A 21,024-nucleotide genomic window follows, 5' to 3' on the forward strand; every position below is an offset into this window, starting at 1 on the left:
CTACCTCATTTCTTCTGGCTGCTGAGCAGCACAGGTGCTGGAGTAGAAAACCACCAGAGGTCACATCTGCCCCTCTTGGGAGCAGGGGCTGGGTTGACTTGGTTACTGGTTTGAATATGTCCTTCTTCCTTCTGCCTTCTACATCTTACCCTCAGCCTGCCTGTCCTGAGGAGCACTGTCACTTCCTCTCCATCCCCATGTGCAGAGCATGGTTCACCCAGCCTGCCTCGCTAGCTGCCTTCACCTCCTTTGCTTGGACAACCTTCACTGAAATAGCATCGTTACATAAACGTGGAGGGGAGCACTGCATTATTTAGAAGCCTGAAATCCTGGCACCTGACTTTGTCAGATCCTCAGTATGGCAGCACCATTAGTATTTCTCCCTGTGTCAGTGCTGTGCCTTGTGAGCCCCTGCCAGGGCCCTTGTGAAGCACCCCTGAAGCCCCCACCCCCATGCCTTGCAGCTCCCTCCACTCACACAGTGACAGCATGCTGGGGTCCTGCTGGCTTCCATGCTCACAGACTGCTCATGGTCTGAACAGGTGCTTTGCTCCCTGAAGAACAGCTGTCACAAATCCTCCTGTGAAGAGCCACAGAAGAATTAAAAACTGGTTTTCAGGTTTTGTCTCTCAAAACACCTCCTCATCCTACTTGTGTGAGGGCATCAGCTCCTCTTTTCCTTTGCTGCCCAGCCTAGTTGTAACACCAAGAAGTAAGCAAGGAGCGTCTACTCCGCTGCCAGGCTTATTCAGCTGACTGCTGTGCCGCTGTGCTAGCGACCTACAGGCTCACAGGGAGGGACAGGAATCTGCAACAGAGATTTTAGAGCGAGCAGCAGAAATCCTCAGCTGCTCCTGGCTTTATATGAGCAGTATCTGATGGCCTGGCCCTGCTGGCTAGATGCTAGGTAGCTGTCATTTATCAAGGGCCTGGCTGTAACCAGAGCAACTGAATGACAAAGTAGAAAAGGAACAGCCTCACTTTGTGGATGAGAAAAGAGGCACAAAATACTCAGTTACCTTCCTAGAGCCATGGGGGGGGTTTGAGGATTTTCCATGGAGCCCTGAGCCTGCCACAGAGTCCTGGCTCTTGCTCTTCTGAGCTTTGTTGTTTGAGCATTGATGAACAGGGTTTAAATCAATCCAGTCTCCTAACTTGCCTCTTGTCCTACATACCAGACCGGAGGGCAGCTAGGATATGAAACATCAAGTATACAAAAGCAGGACCTTCTCTGCAGGGCTTCTTGACACTGATGTTTATAGGGAAATGCTGAATTACTTGAAGGTGTCGCAGTGTGTAATTGCAGTTTCACTTGGCAGGGTTATTTCAGGTGAATCTGACCTGCTTCTAATGAAATTAGCACTTTTTATCTGCAGTAACCTAGCAGCTCTTCGAGGTGGGGATCATTCTCATGCCTGTGTGCACTCAATGCCTGGTACGTGGGACTCTGTTGGGGTGGGGTCCCAAGACACTACTTCATTATTGCAACTAATTAATCATCCAGAGCACTGCAGATGGAAAAGGTAATTTGTTTTCTCCTGCAAAGTGAACAGAGGTAGGGAAGGGAATAAAACCCAGCTTCCCTGTGAGCTGAGCTGGGCTTGGCCTGGCCTGGTGAGACAAGGACTGAAGGGCTGCTTGTGGGAAAGCTCCCCATTAAACCTGGGGACAGCAGGGGGTTCCTGGAAGTGACAGTCACACAATGATGCTTTTGTCAGAGAGGCACCAAAGGCCAGATGATGTCACCTTGTGCTGGGCTGTGAGGCTGCTTGTGCCTCTAGGGATGGAGCTCAGCAGTGTTGCAGTATCTCCTTAACAGGGAGGAAGCTATGAAAAGGCTGCTTTTGTCCCACCCTTTTTTAAAAGCAGGCAAAGCAGCTTTGTTCCACAACAGTCTGCCTGTTTTCAGAGGTGCAAAAGACTAATTAAAGAGCAGTCCTTAAAGGCTACCTGAGATTCCAGCAGTCTGTGACCTCCCAAGGATGAGATCTGTTGAACATGGGGAGAAGGGGGATGAAGAGGAAGGCCTCCATCAGCATGCCCATCTGAACAGTGCTTCAGAAAGCAAAGGAGACCTGGATTAAGGGCAGATCTTTCCCCTGCCTCCTCCTCATCTGACCAGCCTCCAGAGGCAGCATGCTCACAGCCCTTGCCCGTAGGTCATGCAGCACCATCTGCCACCCCCTCCAAGCTCCTGCAGCTTCTCTCCCTAACAGAGCGGTGGGAGGAGATTCTTAAGGGTTTAATGACCAAGCTGAAGCACAAGCCATGGCAACATCCTCTCTGCTGACAGTTAGGGCGTCCCTCTTAGAAACCTGTTTCTCAGGCCATCTGGTACTACTGATGGATCCCAGCCCTCCTGAGCAGGGGAGCAGCAGGCAGATCTTTACCTGCTCTGTGTTGGGACTGTGGTTCACCACTGCCTGCCTCAGGGGAAGCTGCAGCTCAGGTTTCAAATCTGCAAAGGAATTTGAAGCATGGAAAACTCTTCAGCTGAAGGTCTTCAGATTAGTCAGCTCCCAGTGTGGCTGGTTTTGAATATTTATGAGAGCAGAAAATTGTCAGGCATGTTTCACTGCTCCTTTCCTGAAAGGAACAGTTTTCCCAAAACAGTGCTTGGAGGCTTGTTTACCTCAGTCTGAGCCCTCACCACACCAAGGTGACAGGCAAGAGAAGCCAGGGATGATAGCAGACAGGATGCCTTCAAGGTGATGTAGAGGGCACACAAGATGTTTGAGCTGAAGCAACCTGCCAGTGCTTCATTTCAATACAATCAGAGCCTTAATGCTGTTTGAAGTGTCCAGAGAGCCTGGATCCACAGGTTGCTCTCCTCTTATCCATAAACTGCTTCTCTGCAGCTTCCAAAGCCCTGGCAGGAGGGTGGCACTTGGTTCTGCTTCTTAAAGGATTGTATTTTTTGGTCTCCTTAGATCCTATGCATGTGTGGTGTTGCTCACATCACCCCAGAGCGTCTCCAAAGCCAAACCAGGAGTTAGCAGGAGGCAGCAAGGCCAGGCATGCACAGCATTCCTGGTGTGGCCTCTTCCAGAAGCTTTTGTCCCCTGAAGAGCCCCCTAAAGAGAGACAGAAAACACCTGCATTGCTGCAGCTGCTGAAGAACAGCCAGAGCCAGCCCAGAGGGCTGAGCCCAGCTCATGCCCTTTTCCATTTACAGGCAACTTCCAAGAAGCTCCTTTTTTGCAGTTGTGAGCTAAGGTGGGAACTGGCTAAACACAGCTCAAGTGTCCTCTCACTGGCTGAGGGATTGTGGGGCACAGGTCCAAGAAGACCTGCAGATTAGACCAATTAAAACACTGCTGACAATGCCAAACGGGAGACTCCAGCAAGGCAAATATTTTCTTAGCTTAATTCAGGGTTTTGCAATTTCCTCTACTGCCTTTCATCCCTCTTCCCCCCCCCAACCCACAGCACTGCTCAGCTCCAGTTGCAGTGAGAAACTGATCACCAAGTTTGGGCATTAGCAAAGGGTTTGGCCAACAGATCCCTGATTAGTGAGGCACTTGTGCATCTCCACTCACTGAGGCAGCTGTGAGGGGCTATGCACACTGCCCTGGGGTCATAGAGCAGCAAGGCTGGCTTTGCTCCTCAGTGAGGAGGAGCTGGAAGCAAACCATGTAACATACCTGGCAGGGCAGAAGCCTCACCAGCCTGGGTCCTATCCCATCATACCTGAGTGGTGGAAGCAGAGCAGACCCTAGGTGGAAGCCAGGTTCAAACGAGACTCCAGATCATGTGGTGCTTTTCTTGCCAATACTAATCAAAGCCTAGTCTGTAGGCAGTGGCCAGGCACCTTGGCATTGCTGGGTGGGTTGTGTGGAGACTTGAGCCTGTGGTTTGCAGGGAGTGCTCTGGAAGGAGCATGTGGAGCTCCTCAGGGCCAGCATGCTATGCTCAGGATCCTGTGCTCAGGCCCCTCCTCCTGCTGCTCACATCTCCTGGGGGTCATATCTGCATTAACTGCCAGTCAGGAAAGGGCCAATGCATGGGAGTTCTGAGAAGGAGAGTGTGGTGGGACCTTCTGGTGGGTGATCACCAGGGTCCTGAATCCCATGCATCATACTAAAAGGGGCAAGGGCATGATGCCAGTCACCACAGGTTACACTCAGATTAGGAAGGGGACATTGCACATTCCAATGTGCAAACTCAGCCCTCGGCCAGCCAGCTCCTGAGAACTGAAGGACAGAAGGGATCACTGGGCCAGGCAAAGCTTGTAGCCACAGGTGGGCCCTGACCCAAGGTCTGGCACAGAAGCATGCCCAGGTAGCTGCTCCCTGCAAATGATTCAAAGCCACATCCCAGCTCCCCAGCTCCAGGGCTGGAGCACAAACCTGCAAATGCTGCCTGGTATCGCTGAAGAGGTCCGAGTCCTGCCTGGCTCTGCAGGCAGCACCAGTGCTGCCAAAGCACAGAGCTGGGAATCCATAAATAAACCCTGTGTGATGAACTGCAGTCACATTTCCTTGCTGCCCTTCCAGGGACTCCCAGAAACCCAGCAGGACTGTGATAGCTCCTCAGCCCCCTTCAGCTCACTGGGTTGGGAGCGGTCTGCAGTACCTAGAGAATTTGTTGGATGGTGGAAGGAGCTAATTTAAATGAGAAAAAAAGACTTTGGGTATGTTGCCAGCATTCTCCTTGCCTATTGTGCTCCCCCTTTGGTTTCTGCTTTCCTCTGAAGAGTTTTATGTTTCCAAGGATCATAAATTCTCATTTTTCCACTGTGCAGGAGGTGCACTCCCGGACCCCAGCGCTTCCTGCGTCGCCTTTGTGTCGGTGTTGCCGAGTTACTGCAGCACAGCCGCAGACTATGCCTGGCTGCATTCACACCGGCCATGGCCCCGGGAGCGTGCACCCTGCCGCCGGGCACGGGGAGTTCATAGGCTCCAGACAGGCACAGGCTTCCCAAGAGGAACAAAGGCAAGGCCATAACCCAGCAGTTTCCAGCTGGAGGGCTGTGGCTGACCAGTGAGCTGGCAGGAGAAGGTGCAGTGTGATGCAGAAGGGGCCGCAGTGACTCATGGAGGGGCTGGAGGCTGGACTGCGGCCTGCGGTCCAAAGGCTGTGGGAACTGACACTGCTCGTTTGTCAGTTCTGTGGCAGCACACAGTGCTCAGCTAAGCTGTGCTTGCTGGGGAGAAGAGCTCAGGAGTTCTCTGTAGCATCAGCTCCAAGTGGCAGCACTCCAAGCATCAGTAATTCAAGCAGCAGTCAAGCTAATGCCCTGTCCTCATGCCGTGTGGGTCAGTTTGGTTTGAAATTAATCACATTCCTGAACTTGAAATACTTGGATTCATAGAAACATAAAATGGTTTGGGTTGGAAGGGATCTTCAAAGTTCAGCTCACCCAACACACCTGCAGTGAGGAGGGGCATCTGCAACTATAGCAAGTTGCTCAGAGCTCCATCCTACCTAACCAGGAATGGTTCCAGGGATGGGGCATCTACCACCTCTCTGAATAACCTGGGCCAGTGTCTCACCACCCACAGTGTGAAAAACTTCTTTCTTCTATCTAATCTAAATCTTCCTCTTTTATCTTGAAACCATCACCCCTTGTCCTGTCACAACAGGCCTTGCTAGAAAGTCTGTCCCCATCTTTCTTGTAGGCCTCTTTAAGTACTTAAAGACCACAAGAAGGTCCCCCTGGAGGCTTCTCTTCTCCAGGCTGAACAACCCCAACTCTCTCAACCTTTCTTCACAGGAGAGGTATTCAAGCCTATCATGATGAGTACCTCTCATCATAGCTTTAATTGCTGAAGTGGGGCTCATGTGGTACTGGAGGTTTCCTGCTGCAGCAGGATGGCTCCCAGGCAGGTGGGATGTGGCCATGCAGCCTGGGAACAGGAGCAGGGACCGGTGGGTGCTACCAGGGTTACCTAGAGCTGTTCTGCTGGGGAGCAGAGCTGAGCAGATTTCCATTGCCTCCTCTCCTCATTGCCATGCTCCCTGTGTCTGCCTTCTGGGTGAGGTTTGGGAAGGGGCTGGGACTTCTATTGTTGTGGGGTTGTTTATGGACACATACATCCTGCAGCCTGTCGGGCTGGGGCAGGGCAAGGGCAGCCTGGCAAGGCAGCAGGCTAAAGGCTGGCTGTGGAATATACAGCTGCAGGAAGAAGTCATCCATTTCCAAGCCTGTGGCATCTTCCTTTGGGCACACAAAGTACTTCCCCAGCAGCAACTGGGATCCCTGATGTACTGCTGTCTCAAGAACCTGGACAGCTTCTGCCAGGTGTGGGCTGCACAGCAGCAAACCAACCACAGCAGGGAGTGTGTCCTGGCTGTGCTGGCTCACTCAGGTCTGCCTCTCCTGCTCTCTGCTAATGAGGAAAATGTGGTTTTTGGAAATAGAGGCTGCCTCTGAGACCTGCAAACTCTCTATTTTATGACAGTTTTCATTTGCATAATGAAGGCCCTGATACCTTCAGTAATTAATCACATTAAGAACTGCTTCCTTGAATAACTCTATTCATGCAAGTTGTTCTTAGTGCTGGAAACTGCATATGATTTCCAATGTGCATTAGCCCATCTCTTTCATCAGCAGATGGAAGCTGGTAAATGCATGTGTAATTTATATCTGCTTGGGTGGAATTATCAGATGAAATATGCATCACCCAGCACCATTAACATTTCTAGTCATACAGTCTTTAGCTCTTGGGTAAGTGACTATTACATGCCAACAGTGTGTGGAACCATATGAAAAGCAAGAACTTGAACACGGGGATTTGAAAGCAAAAATAGAAAGGATTCCAGGTCAGACACATCAGAAATAGAATTAATGAAGCTGCTAAGTTAAATGAGTCTCATTGCCCCTTTTTGACCTGCATTTTTTCATAAAACATCCCATCTTGTCTACATAGCTAAGCAAGCTGCCAGGCTGGCCTGTGGAATCACCACTTGTAAGAGCAGTTCCACATACCTTAACGTCCAGAAAGCCTTGCCCCACAGGATATAGCACAAGCAGCAGGAGGGTAAGGATTGAGAAGATGAACGCTGCTGGGTGGGTTTGAATTTGTTGGTAACCTTGACAAAGTTGGGGAAAAAAACCATCACATTAATTCAATAGTAAGAAAAAAAATAAAAATCAGTGCCCAGACTTTGCTCTCCTGCCAGCTTAGCCAGGAGCATCCTGCTCATCGGTGCTGGTTTACACGTGAAGGTTTTCATAGGAGATAAGTTTGCTGCCTTGAAGTGTGTTTTTTCATGTGCTTTTTTGTCCTTATATAAATCAGGATTCATTAAAATACTGATTCCTGCTTGATAGGAAGCAATTAAGTGACTGAAGCTTTATGCCATCTGCCTCTTACATGTAGAGATGGAGAGAGTGTTCCATCCAAGCTGGTGTGGCATGGGCTCAGGTCTTTCACCTAACCCTGCTCTCAGCAGCTCAGAGCCCTTGCCCAGCTGGCATTCCTGCCCCCCATGCTGAGCAGCCAGTGGGGGCCAGGCCATCCTACAGCTCCTGCTGCCTCAGGGGTTTCACCCTTTCGAAAATATTGGGGGGGGCAATGGCTTTTAATTGTTTTCAGGCAAAGGGGAGAGTGTGTTGGCTGTTTGCTCTGGCAAGGATGCAGCGGCAAGGCACAGGCAGCAGCGGCCATGAGCTGTGGAGCAGGTCCGACAAACTCATTGGCCTCCTTCCTTGCTGACAACACTGTGGTGAAGAGCTGCATCCTGAGCAGAGCCTGAGGGTGCTGCCTGCAGATTGCAAGGGTCAAAATTTCTTCAGATGCTGTGTGCAGGACTTGCATGTCACTGGGACAGGGGAGAAGCTCTGAGCTCTGCTCCTACCTGCCCCACAGCCCTAGCTGCCCTGGCATGGCTCAGCATCAACCAGCAGCAGGGGCAAGGGCAGAGCTTGCTGGGCAGCTCACATCAGCTGTACAGCTTTGCTTGGAGCTAAAGCCCTGTACCTGTCCCAATGCCAGGCTGGGGTGCTGCTGTATTCCCTGGGTTTGCAGAGATTTGCCATCATTCTTGGCAGTACCCAGAGATGTGATGCTGCTGCTCCCAATTGTTCCTTTCTGTCCAAGAGAAAGAAAAAGCATCTCTGCAGAATCCAGGCTTGGACTTTGCTTAAAGCCTTTGAAGAGCCTTGTTTGAATGTAATTGCACCCCTGTTGCTACAATGGGAAAATACACTGTATTGCTCTCTTTTTCTTGGAAAGCCCAGCTAGTATTTTCCCAGCCATTTGTGTATAAAGAAAGATAAATAGCTCTTTAGCAGGCAGAACAATCCATCCCGCTTTTATTGACATTCGTGCAAGCAGACAAGGAGAAACAGTTTGGCGGTGCTGAACACAGGGGAGGGAGAAGCTCCAGCCTGGCAGAGCTGGGAGCACCAAGCAAGGCAGGGATGGGGGTGCTGGGGCCCTGGGGGGCTGCTCAGGCAGAGGGTGGGAGAAGCCCTGAGCCTGGCTGCCTGACCTCTGCCCCACAGATGTATGCATGCCCTGCTGGTCCCCACGGCAGGCTGCAGGCTGCACTCAGCACCTCAGCCATCATTTCACTCCTCCCTATAAATACAAAATCCATGTACAGCAAATTTAGCTCTGGCTTCACATGCAATGCTGCTATAGATAGATTTTTAAAGAGCTTGTCTCAAAGTAATAATTCATGGGGAGATCAAAAGGCTATGGTTTAATCCAGGGTCTGTCTGATACCGTAAACCTTGCAGAGTGCTAAGGATTCAATGAACAGCATCAAAAGCCTGATAAACATGAAAGCCACCCAATTTCCTGCCTGTAAGGCTGGCGTGGCTTACAATGGGTGTTGAGGAGCTGAAAAGATGAGTATCTTCTTTGCAATGCTTGGGTGCTGTGCTGACATGGAGCCACACACAGAGTCCTTCAGGCTCCTGAAAGATGCCCAGACTCCCTTAACATCTCAATTGCTACCTGCAGCTCCACTGACTCTGTAAAGCGATAAGATTTCTAATTAGATGTCTAATTACACAGTGTAGGTAGGCTTCAGGCAGCACGCTGCTGCCTGGCATCGCCTCCTCCCCCATGTCTGCAAATGGCACAGTGTGTGTTGATTCTCCAAAGCAATGGGGCAGCGGCATGCCAGGAGTCAGTGGAGGCTGGTGATGGAGTGAGGGTACCTCCTGACTCCATGAGCCCACAGAGGTGGCACAGCATTCCTCAGGAAGGCTCAGTGACACAATGGGTGGTTGCTCATCCTTGAGGGAAAGGGACACCTCGTAGAGAGCTGCATTGCCCTGGCTCCTTAGCAGGAAAAGCTTCCAGACTGCTTCAAATTTGACAGATTGATAGATGATCTAGCCAGAGCCCAGCTACAGCCTGTACCAGCAGGCACTGGTGTCCCCATGATGTCCCCTTTGCCAGGTCTCAGCTCCGTTACAGCACCATTGGCATTATTAGACTATCAAGACAGGGGATTTGTAACCTCTGCTTTGCAGCTCTGCTGACTGCACATTGAGCTAATCCAAAGGATTTCTTTTTTCATTGATACCTGGTGGCTGTTGCTGTAGCTGCACTGACAGTAATGGGCATGCTGGTTTAGATAAATTGAGGATCTGGCCCAGGTAAGCTGGATTCCCAACAGGGACTGTGAAAAATACAGGGTATCAAAAGCCTGTATTTGGAAGCCAAAAATAGTGCCTCAAATGGGGCCAGGAAGGATCAGTGCTGTAAACACAGGTCTCCAGAGCAGAAGGGTGCTGCCTACCTTCTAGCTGTCAGCATAAGCAGTATTTAAAAGCCAGCAATTTAATATTTAACACAAACAGAGGTGAGTACAGACTGCAGACACCTGCAGGTGAGGAGCTGGGTTTTTCTCCAGAGATACTGAGCCCACTGAGGTTAATGTGATTATGGAAATGTCTGAGGTATAATTGTGTTATTGCCACCCATCTGGCCCTCCCTGCAATTCATTAGTGATTTTATATTCCCCCTGCACTGCAGTGCTGACATACAAGGGCATTGGAGATGCCATAAATCACTGCTTGGGGTTTGCTGCAAGTGCCATCTCCCTGTCAAGCTTCCAGAGCAAGGGTCCTGCTGTATGACGCATGGCAAGTGTATCAGGAAAGCTCCTCCTGGATCTGAACTAACGGTCTCTGGATGTAGTCTAGAGGATCAGCTCTGCTTGCTTTCTCCCAAGGGACACTCCTGACAAAGACAGGATCCTGTTGGCATCCCAGCTGTGGCAGCCAGTCCTCCCCAGTGTGGTTTTTCTTAGCAGGATAAAACAAATTCCCACTTCCCTCAGCAGCTGGGATCAAACACAAACATAGCATTTTAATGTTTAGTGACTGATACCACATGCTGTTCCTTGTACCCCCCTCCCCCCAAACTACCTCTCTTCTAACCTGGGTTTTTCCTTCCCATCAGTATGAATTCAAAGCCAAGAACATTAAGAAGAAGAAAGTGAACATCATTGTGTCTGTGGATGGGGTGAAGGTGATTCTGCGCAAGAAACAGAAGGTGGGACTTCTTCAGCCCAGCAGGGGCACTCTGGGCCAGAGCACCTGGGGTGTTGGTTTGTCATGTCTGAGTATTACTGCTGCCCAGGCTAGTCACACTTCTAACCCAAACTGGCCTTTTCTGCAAAAACACCCAGAATTTTCACAAGAAAACACTCCATTTCTCACCAAACTAATAACAAAACCTTGCTGAAAAAAGGGTGGGAGAATTACGCTGTGGGAAGAGGATTTGGGGTTCTTTCTATCAACAAATGTCAAGCTTTCAGGCAATATAGTTTCTTTTTCTTGCTAATACCAGCAGGCTTCTTCTCACTGCCTGGGCTGAGCACCCATCAGCTCTTTGCCCAGGCTGTGCTTCCCACTGAGCTAAGCCAGTAGCTGGATCTGGGTTTCCTAAACCCTCTCTCAGAGCCTTTGTCTCCACAGCATGCTACTCTTCTGCATATTTGATGCTCTACATTAATCTTAGCAGCCTTTTTCAGCCCTGAAGGCTGTGATCAGATGACCAGATATGATAAATGAGCAAAGAAATCTATTTTTATCCCAGATACAAATGAAACAGCCTTTGTTAATGTAGTCAAACTGGAGATTTTGGCTCGGGACAAACACACCATTCTCCAAGGTTCCTGCCCTTCAGCATGGTGGAATTTCATTTTACCTGACTCACTGTAATTTTGTTTCTTTCCTCTACTTACAGAGAAAGGAGTGGACCTGGGACGAGAGTAAGATGGTGGTGATGCACGACCCCGTGTACAGGTATGTGGCAGGGGATTTACACCAGCTAGATCCAACCAGCCCTGAGTGATGTATATCCATCCTCCTGCTTGCTGAGTTATCTTCACCAAGGCTGGTTTTCCAAAGGACCATGAAACATTAACGAGGTTGCAGGATTACTGCTGATGGGGAATCCTTTTCATACATTATTGAGAGTGAGGGTGGACTGATCTAGCTTTGAAGTTGGCTCTGCTTTGAACAGGGTTACACTAGATGACCTCCAGAGTTACCTTCATGAATTACTTTCTGATTCTGGCTCTGAAGACAGGCTTCCCACAGCTGTTTTTTCTTTAGAGCATGGCTCACTGTGTGCTTCTGAAGCAGCTCCTCACTCTAAGGTCTAAATGCTTGCAGGGAATTAACCCATACAGGATGTGGTAAGACGCATTGACATTCCATAGCACCTGCCACAGGATCTCAAAGTATTTTGGAGACCACAAGCCCCACCCAGAGGTTTACACTGTGTGTAAACCCAGCACCTCAGGAGGCATCAGGCATGGTTTCCTTGAAGATAACCCCAGTGATGGTGTATAGCCTGGAGACTGAGCTAAGAGCACAGGTTGCACCAGGCTGTTAGATCTGCCAAGTGAATAATTGTACCACAAGCACGGAGCCCACAGCCCCCAGGGCTGGGATCACCAACACTGATTTTCTGGGTCAGAGCCCTTGGTGAGGAGAGAAGGAGGGAAGGACATGCTGGTGCATTATCCATGCCTACCTCTCACCTCTGGCATTCTTTAAAGGTTAATACAAGATGTGGTACATCAGCAATAATTGCTCCAACTGTAAGTTCAAGGCATTAAAAAAAAAAAAAAAGCCAGTGACAGAAAAGGTAAAATAAAAACAAATTTCAAGAACTCTTTTGGTTCCTTCTCTGCTCAGAGCTGAACTCACTTGTCACAATTTACCCAATTAAATCAAACATGCATAAAGGGCTTTCAAATTGGTTTTGTAGCACGGGGAGAAGGAGTCAGCCTGAACAGGAGAGAGAGAACAATCCCCTGGGTACACTCAGTAACCCTGGAAGAGGCACCCAGGGAGTCTGGGTTTTGTGCTGTGCCACATTCCCCGTACAGGGGGTTGTGCTATGCTGCAGCCTGAGCAGAGATTAATTGCTGGGGCTAAAAAACAGCCACTGGCTTTCCAGTACTACAGATTAGCTTTCCCATAGCATCTTTAAAGAGCTTTTGCCTACTTCAGAAAGCAGGTTTTCTCTCAAGCTAGAGACACACTAAATCCATCACCTCCTGCCTTGAAAATTGTGTGAGGGGCCGTGCACCAGCACTGCCTCGTTCCTCCAGCCATGGGTGCTGTGAGCCAGCCTGTCCTTGGGACATACAGAAGCCTCCAAGGTTGTCTAGGGGGCAGAGACTCTCCTGGGTGTTTAATTCCCTTTGTCTCTCTCCCACCTAGGATCTTCTATGTGTCTCATGACTCACAAGACCTGAAAATCTTCAGTTACATCGCAAGGGATGGCACCAACAATTCCTTCAGGTGCAATGTGTTCAAATCAAAGAAGAAGGTAGGATGCCCCTGGGGCAATGTCTGGGTTGTACCTGGGTGAGGAGGGACCTTGCACCTTCCTGTGCAGGAGCTAAAGGCAGAAGGGTCAGAGGGTGCTGATCCCTGGGGAAAGACCAAGGCAGTGCTAGTTCTGGATGTCCACTAGAAAGATGCCTGGTGCCTCTCCCTTCTTGACCCATGCTTCCGGGACAGCAGCACAGCCTATCCGTCCCAGCCCACATGAAGATAAGATTTCATCTCCAGTGAGGGGATGTTTGTCAGGTCCAGCAGTGGTGGAGCCCCCTACTACAGGAAGAGATGGCAGCCTGGGGCAGCCCCAGGTGGGAAGCAGAGGAAAGGTTCCCAGTTTTCCCACTGACAGTGGGACAGTGGCAGCATGGGTGCCACGGGGCTGAGCAGTGTGGGTTTGCTCCACAGAGCCAGGCGATGCGGGTGGTGCGCACGGTGGGCCAGGCCTTCGAGGTGTGCCACAAGCTGAGCCTGCAGCACGCCCTGCAGAACGCCGACGGGCAAGCGGACGGTGCCAGCGACAAGTCAGCCGAGGAGCAGCCACTGGAAGGTGACACGTGGTTCCCTGTGAGACCCTTCCCTCAGCACCAGCACCAAGGATGTGTGGGGTGGGGAGCTGACAGGTGTCCTTTGTGGGCCAGCTCCAGTGACAGTGAGAGCTTTGGGACCCTGCACATGAGGAGCATGGGGAATCTACCCTCTGTCCCTCACTGTCCTGGGCACCAGGGAGGTGGAAACTGATGCCCTTGTGCAGCAGACAGAGTCTGCAGGCACCATCCCTTTCCTCTTGGCCCCTTCACAGCACTTGTCCCTGAGCTGGTACCCCAGGCAGCTTCTCCTTTGGTGAGTTTATTTATCCATCTCATTTAAAGTTCACCAGATTAAGGGCTCCAAGATCACGGATACAGACGAGGTTGGCATCGATTCTGATGGCATCTGTGTGTCTGAGAGGGGACCTGGAGAGCTGCCTACTGCCAGGGGGGACCTTGGCATGCCAAAACCTGGGCAAGCCTCAAAGGATAAGAACTGCCAGGTAATGGGAAGACAGTCCACACACTCTGCTGCTACTGGGATCCCTCTGCTCAGGGTCACTGTATCATGGCTTAATTTGGAGGGGCTTTCATGGAGACCCCACTGTAGGTTCCCTGTCCTGGCTCCCTGCTCTCACAGCCCCCATGGCAGGACAGGGTGTTCAGCACACAGGTTACCTACACCTAAGCTGTGTGCCAGTGCTGGGGTAGGGGGAGAGGAGGGAGCTGGGAGTGGGGCCACGATACAGACCTGAGTGGGCTTCAAATACAAGCTGTGAGAGCCAGGCAGAGTGCAGGGGGCTCTGCTGGAGCCACAGCCTAGTGCTGGAAAGGGGAAGCATGGCAGGACCTCCCGTCCTGCAGGAGCACCCACAGAACAGGTGGAAGCTCTGCCGAGTGACCATTTCCACACTGTGCAGGGTGCATTTCTGAGCCCCCAGTGCCACTCTGTGGCAGTCGCTCATCCGACTGCCCCACAACAATCCCCAGCTGCCCTCACCCCTCAGGAGCAGCATTCCCGAGGGGCCCAGCCCTGGCAGCAGAGGCAGCTGGGGCACGTATGGCTGAGCTGTGGTTTCACTGTAAGGAATGGCTGCTCTGCAGAGCTTCTGCATGAGCACTTCCCGGCAGCTGGAATGGAATTGTTTCATCTCACACAATCGTCTCGCATGCAGGGCCTGGCTGAGAACAGCTGCAGTGAAATGCACTCGATGGAATTCATTTCCAGGGCTGGAAAGGCAGAGCTTTCCTGTGCTTCCTTCTGGGCACTGGAGCTGTCCAAGCAGGGCGGGGCAGGGGGCATGATGCGAGAGCAACCATCTTAAAACACCCTGCTGCCAGGGTGGAGGTAGCTGCCTGGCTCTGGGCTGCATGCTGAGAGCCCTGTTGCTATGGAGGGCCAGGTGAGCCACGCACAGGGCCACCACATGGTCCCCTGGGCAAGTGAGGTGGCTGCAAGCTCACCCACCCTGTGCCAAACTAGCAGAGCCTGGTCTCTGAACACACTGGGATATGGGGGTTCACAGATGGGTCAGGGGATGTGAGATGTGAGAAGGGCAGTGCACACACTCACCCGTGGGATATCTCCAAGGACTAGGACTGCTGCAGTCTTTTAACCTGCTGATGGCCCTGACACTGAACCGCTGCTGGCAAATGCTTCAGGCAACAAGAAATCACCCAGCCTGGGCAGCTGCATCATGAGGGAGGCAGTGGAATATTTGGGTCACTCCCTACCATCTCCTTCCCAAGGCTTCCTGTTTGGAACTGTGGCCAGATGCCGACAGCACAACCCTGCCAGCCCTCTGGGATCCAGAGCAAAACACACTGCCCTGGGGATCATGCACCACTTGACACCAAGTCCTGGGCTGTCCCAGCATGTCTCCTGGTGCCAGGGATGTGGGGGCCACTCTGCTGCGCTAGGTTCAGTGCCGTGGGGAACCATGATCCAAATCCCAGCCTGAGCTTGTCTGTGCACTCATCCTGCCCATTTCTTTGTGCCCAGGATGCCGAGAGCTACTCCCTCCACCCAGCCAGCTCCCAGCAGTTGCTCAGCCCAAGCAGCCCCTGCTCCTCAGCCTCCATCACCCCACTGGCCTCCCAACACTGCCTCCAGCTGCTCCAGCAGCAGCTCCTCCAGCAGCAGCAGCAGACGCAGGTGGCTGTGGCCCAGGTACGCGTCCTGCCCTCCCCTTGGGTGGCATCGGCCCTTCTTTCCTTGCTCCAGCTTCTGGCCAGGCTGGGCTGACAGTGGGGGCAGGTGGGAACAATCCAGGGAGCTCGCAGCACAGCTCTCAGCATTGCTTACAGCATAGCTCACGGTGTAGCTTGCAGCATTGCTTACAGCATAGCTTGCAGCGTTGCTCACAGCATTGCTTACAGCACAGCTTGCAGCATAGAATAAAGGAATCACAGACTGGTTTGGGTTGGAAAGGACCTTTAAAGGTCACCTAGTCCAACCACCCTGCAGTGAACAGGGACATCTGCAACTACAGCAGGTTGCTCAGATCCCCAGACATCCTGATCTGGAATGGTTCCAGAAATGGGACATCTACCATATCTCTGGACAACCTGGTGCAAGGTCTCACCACCTTCAGCATAACAAATGTCTTCCATCTCTCTAGTCTAAATCTCCTTTTAGTTTAAACCATCACCCCTCATCCTGTCATAGCAGGCTCTGCATAGCTCACAGTATGGCTCAACTCACAGACATGGAACTGGATGCACACCTAAGCCCGACCACTCTGGCAGGTCACAGACAAATCCCAGGGCCCCAGCTCCCCTTTCACCTATTTTTGGAACCCACTCCCCCGAGCCTCTTCCTCCAAACCAGCATCAGAGCGAGAAGCTCGGTAACCCCAGGCTGGGCACCTGCAGCCGCACCCCGGGCGGGTCCGGGAGCGAGGAACCAGGAGGCGCGGTGGGTACCGCGATGGGACCAGCAGGGGGCGCTGGAGGGCCGCCGCGCAGCTGATTCGAGCATCGCGGAGATGCTCGGCTCGGCCCGCACCGTCCCGACCATCCCTGCCTCGTCCTATCCATCCCCACAACGCCCCGGCCATCCTGCATCATCCTGTCGCACATTGTCAGATCCATCCCTACCTCACCCCAGCTATCACTGCACCCCACAGGTGCAGCTGCTCAAGGACCAACTGGCCGCCGAGACGGCAGCACGGATTGAAGCACAGGCCCGGGTCCGGCAGCTGCTGTTGACCAACCGTGACCTGCTACAGCATGTCTCCTTGCTGGTGCGGCAGCTGACAGTGTTGGAAGCCCAGGAACACCACCGGCAACCAGGTGAGCAAGCGGCCACCTTGCTGGGGTTGTTTGGGTGCTGGGATGCCAGCCCCATCCCTCTGGATCATCTCTGTGCCACCCACAGTCCTAGGAAGCAGCTGATGTGCTCCCACAGTACCATCCCAGTAAGCTTCGGGGGGGCTTTGGAGCATTTCTGCACCCCTTGGTTTCCTGGGAAGCATCTGGGGTACTCACAGCACCATCCCTTCAGACCATCTCTGCACTCTTCATGGTCCCAAGGAGCAGTTGAGGTGCTCCCAGTATCAGCCCAGCAGGCTTTGGGGGACTTCAGAGCATTTCTGCACCCCTTGCAGTTACAAGGAGCAGCTGGGATACTCTTAGTACCATGCCAGCAGGCTCCAGGAGGCTTTGGAGCACCTCTGCACCCCTTGAGATCCAGAGGAGAAGCTGAGTTAGTGGTTCCCCTGTCTTCATGCCCCACTGTCCTTCTCTCACCAGTTGACCGCTCCTTGCAAAACCTGTCCTTGGCTCAGTCCCTCTCCCTGAACCTGAAGAACCACTACAGCTTGGATGTCCACCTGCCATCCACCTCCACCCCTGCCAGCATCCTGGGCAGCCCTGTGGCCCCTGGCTCACTGCCAGCCCTGGGCCCTGGGGACTCCTACCTCAACCTCATTGGCCTGGAGCGGGGTGGCCATCGCTACAGCAGCAAGGATGGGGACGAGTGCCTGGCTGTGCTGGAGGGGCAGGACGGCCTCAGTCGGCGCGTGGAGGGCTCCGAGGTCAGCGAGTTCGCTCTGCTCAACGGGAGCAGCCGGCAGAAGGCAGATGACACGGACAGAGGGGACGAGGACAGGTAGGCTATACCACCTCTATCTCCTAGCAGCTGGAGTGGGAGCACCCCAAGCAGACCCTTCTATTTCCTGCTGCTGCCCAGCAGGGCTTCCAGTGCCCTGCACCCCCTCTCCAACATTTGTAGGCGATGAGTTGCACTGATGGGACTCAATAACGATCTTTTGGAGAGCCTGGGGCAGCCAACCCAAGCCCCTTGTTGTCACTGTCCATCACCTCCTCTCTCTGCTTTTGCTTCCCAGGCGCCAGCAGCCCATTCCCAAGCTCAACCCTCCACCGCCCATCCTACGCAAAAGGTCAAGCAAGACCTCTCCGAGCTTGGAAGTAGAGGCGAAGCCTGAGGGTGCTGCCCACTTGAGCCTGCCCAGTTCCAGTGTCTCCAACCTCACCAGCATCACTGCCAGCTCACTTACCCTCTTGGACCCTGAGGCAAGGACTCCTGCACGAAGTGCTGCCTCCAGCACGGAGCCCGGCATCTGCCAGCATGCTCTGGGCAAAGTCAGGACTGGAGAGAGTGGGCAGATGTCCCCCCTGGCCAGCACCCACAACCCTGCGGCCAGCGGGGCTCTGGCCAAGGACTTGGCTGCCCTGGCCAGCCCCACGGACATCACACTGCCCTTCTACTCTGCAGATGACACTTGCTTGCACATCAGTTTCTCAGAAGATGAGCTGCTTGAACCAGAGCTGGACACTGCCAGGGGGCCCAGCAGGATCCCCCCTTAATGGGACAGCAGTAGACAGCAGCTGGCTGGCAGGAGTTCCAGCAGCATTGTCCATGCTGCTCCACCAGCCTGAGCTAGGGTTGGGGGCCCTGCCAGGCTAGGAAGCAGGCTCCTTTGTGATCCCCCACCCACACAGCAGCTCCTCCTGCCACATATGGGGGTCTGCCATGCAGATGTGACCTGGCCAGCCCCTGCCCTTGGTCTGCACCAGCTCACACTGCCTTTCTGTTGCCCTGTCCTTCCACCTGCAGCTGGTCTTGTCCCTTGTCACACAGCCACAGGTGCTGCTCCTCAAGCAGCTCTCTCTCTTGTCACTATGTCCTTTCTGCTGGCTGGGTGGCTGCAGGCAGCCCACACCAGCCCCAGCCTTCCCACAGCAGATGGATGCCAACAGCACTGCTGAAGGCCAGGGCACTCTGGACAGTGATGGCACAGGTCAGACTTGGGAGAGGTTCCCATTTAGCCAGCATTCCCCATGGGATGCTCCATGGCAAAAACATTCCCAGGACTTGAACAATAGGATCCCCTGGGCAGAGGCATGGCACAGGACCAGGCTGTGAACATCTGGGCACAAGGCTGCTGTCAGTTCATCAGTCACCACCTGTGGTAGCAGTGTGAGCAGGGCTCTGTGGCATGGTTATGGTGCCCCTCCCCTGCCTGGCTCCTCAAAGTGGATGCCAGGATGCCACCATACTGCCACAGGCTAGGTCTCTCCAGGGCAGCCTGTGTCCACCAGTGCCATGCTGCACCCACCCCAGCCCCGCTTTTGGGGACAGCAGCCCCACCGCCATGTCACTGTATGGCAAAGCCACCACTGCCTCCCTCCACAGGTGCCTTTTCCTTTTCCCCAGCACTCAGTGCCCACCCAGGCTGGGGCCACCCCCCAAAGGCCCCTAATTTGGTGCAGGGCTGGCTCTGGGAGTCTGCTGCTGTGGTGGATGACCCCCCAGAGGGAGGGTGCACCCCCTGTCTTGGGGTTGGGGTGGTGCCTGCCTCTCTGAGTTGCAGGCAGAAGGCTGCTCCAATTGTGCAGATTGTAGGGAGTTATGTTGTGGTTTGGGTTTGGTCTCAGAGGTGTGAGTGTCCTGGGATGAGTTAAGATTTAAGGAAGAAGCAAAGGTGAAGGGCGAGGTGGTGCCACATCTCCCCTTCAGCCCTGGGCAGGTTTTGGGGTGGGACCCAAAGAGATGCTTGTCCAGCTTGGTTGTTTGTGAGAGCATTGGGAAAGTGTTGGAGGGTTGAGTTGAGGAAGTGTCTAAGGAAATGGAGACTTGGAGCAGTCACATTGCCTGTTCTGGCACATTGCTTCTCCCATGGTGGGGGGAGATGTAAGGTGACAGGACATGGACTCCAGAGCCAGCCAGGAAGAGATGGTGGCATCACTGCTGGTGACTGGGCCTAGGGGCTTGTAAAGCTGTGGCTGGGCTGTCCTGTAGTGCAGTAGAGACAGACCAGCCCCTCTGTAGGAATCAAGTACACTGCAGTTTGGTAACTGACTTTTAAAGAAAGAAGTAATAATAAAGGTGTCTGATTTGCAGAGCAAGTGTCATGGTCTCTGCTCCACTGGGGCCTGCGTGCATGGAGTCCCAAGCCACTGGTGTAGAGTGGAGACCCCCTGGGTATTCCCAAAGAAGAAAGAAAGCTGCCCTGAGCCACTGCACCCTCCCTGCCCTACAGCCCCAGCTTAAACACAGGTCCCAGCAACCCCATCTGCTCCTGCTCAGTGCTGGTGACAGCAGGAGGTCCTGTGGCCCCACACATGCTGCCACACTGGGGGCAGGTTCCTTGGTCAGGGATAGGGCCCATTTCCAATGAAAACATTCCATCCTAAGCCTGGCAGTGCCCTGACTATGTTACATGCCTATACACCTCCTTTGCTCCTTCTTGTCTTCATTTCTGGTCCCAAAATAAGTCCTGCCCCAAACACATGAGATGGGAGTATCACAGTGGGAGGAGGCAGATAGCAAAGCCCTATGCTGTGGAGTGCGATGGGACTGGCCATGTGCCAGGACCCTACAGGAACTGCCCACAGCCAGGAGTGGCGACAGAACCCTGTCCTGGTCCCTCTGAGGTGAGAAAGGGGACTCACAGACAATCAGCACAAAGATTGCAGGACAGACAGGCACCCTGCGAGATTGTCCCTCATTGCATGCTGTGGGACTCAGCCCAGATCTGGGGGTTAGATGGAGCCAGTTCCCAAAACCTCCATGAGGGTCTTGAGGCCACTCTCCATCCCTCCACAGAGTGGGTGCAGCCTCCAACGTGATGGAACCAGGAGCAGGGAGCCCTTTCCCCAAGCCCACTGCAGACATCTGCCTGTGGGGGGGCCACCCACACTGGGAGGGGGCACTTCCAGCCCAGCATCTTATTATGCTTCCTTCATGGAAGAAACTTTTTCCTTTGCTGTCTGGTAAGCTGCTAGCAATCATCAGGCAGGCAGGTGGTAAAGATTCATATCCATCAAACAATGCCATTTAGTTTGTAACCTGTGACTAAATCTGGTGTTAGCTTTAATTTCAGAGTCTGCTTTAGGGCTCGCTTGTTAATCTCTATGCAAAGCAGATGAAATGAATATGCAGCATTTTGGATGTAATTGTACGGCTTCAATTCAGCACTATAATTTTCCAAACAGGATCTTGCAATCAAGCTTCTATTCATTAGTGTATAAACAATTTAGTTTCTCAGCTCTCCAGTATGCCAATCATCTCAATGGAGTGAGCATCTCCAACAAAAAGAGGAGGAAAGTTTCCTTTGTGTAACAGAGGTAAAAGTTGCTCTGTACTTCAGACAATTCCCGCCTGGCAGATCCGGGCTGCTCCTGCGGATGTAGCCAGTACCCAGAGCCCCACGGTGCTGACCAGCTGCAGACAGCATTCTGGGGGTGCAATGCTCCAGTGGC

The 21,024-nt window shown here is 52.9% G+C and overlaps 1 protein-coding gene across 1 annotated transcript in view; it reads left to right on the plus strand.

The window, feature by feature from the left end:
- The window catches only part of LOC104306549 (carboxyl-terminal PDZ ligand of neuronal nitric oxide synthase protein), a 36,089-nt gene extending 16,220 nt beyond the window's left edge, over window positions 1–19,869 (plus strand). Inside the window, exons 3-11 of the mRNA XM_054174404.1 lie at window positions 10,368–10,460; window positions 11,157–11,215; window positions 12,647–12,755; window positions 13,175–13,316; window positions 13,639–13,799; window positions 15,299–15,466; window positions 16,425–16,590; window positions 17,050–17,407; window positions 17,646–19,869. Of these exons, the coding sequence (XP_054030379.1) occupies window positions 10,368–10,460; window positions 11,157–11,215; window positions 12,647–12,755; window positions 13,175–13,316; window positions 13,639–13,799; window positions 15,299–15,466; window positions 16,425–16,590; window positions 17,050–17,407; window positions 17,646–18,126 (1,737 nt within the window). The 3' untranslated portion in view covers window positions 18,127–19,869. The remainder of the gene's footprint in view (window positions 1–10,367; window positions 10,461–11,156; window positions 11,216–12,646; window positions 12,756–13,174; window positions 13,317–13,638; window positions 13,800–15,298; window positions 15,467–16,424; window positions 16,591–17,049; window positions 17,408–17,645) is intronic.
- The last annotated feature ends 1,155 nt before the right edge of the window (window positions 19,870–21,024 follow it).

The sequence above is a fragment of the Dryobates pubescens genome, chromosome 29, assembly GCF_014839835.1.
Source record: "Dryobates pubescens isolate bDryPub1 chromosome 29, bDryPub1.pri, whole genome shotgun sequence".
Taxonomy (NCBI): domain Eukaryota; kingdom Metazoa; phylum Chordata; class Aves; order Piciformes; family Picidae; genus Dryobates; species Dryobates pubescens.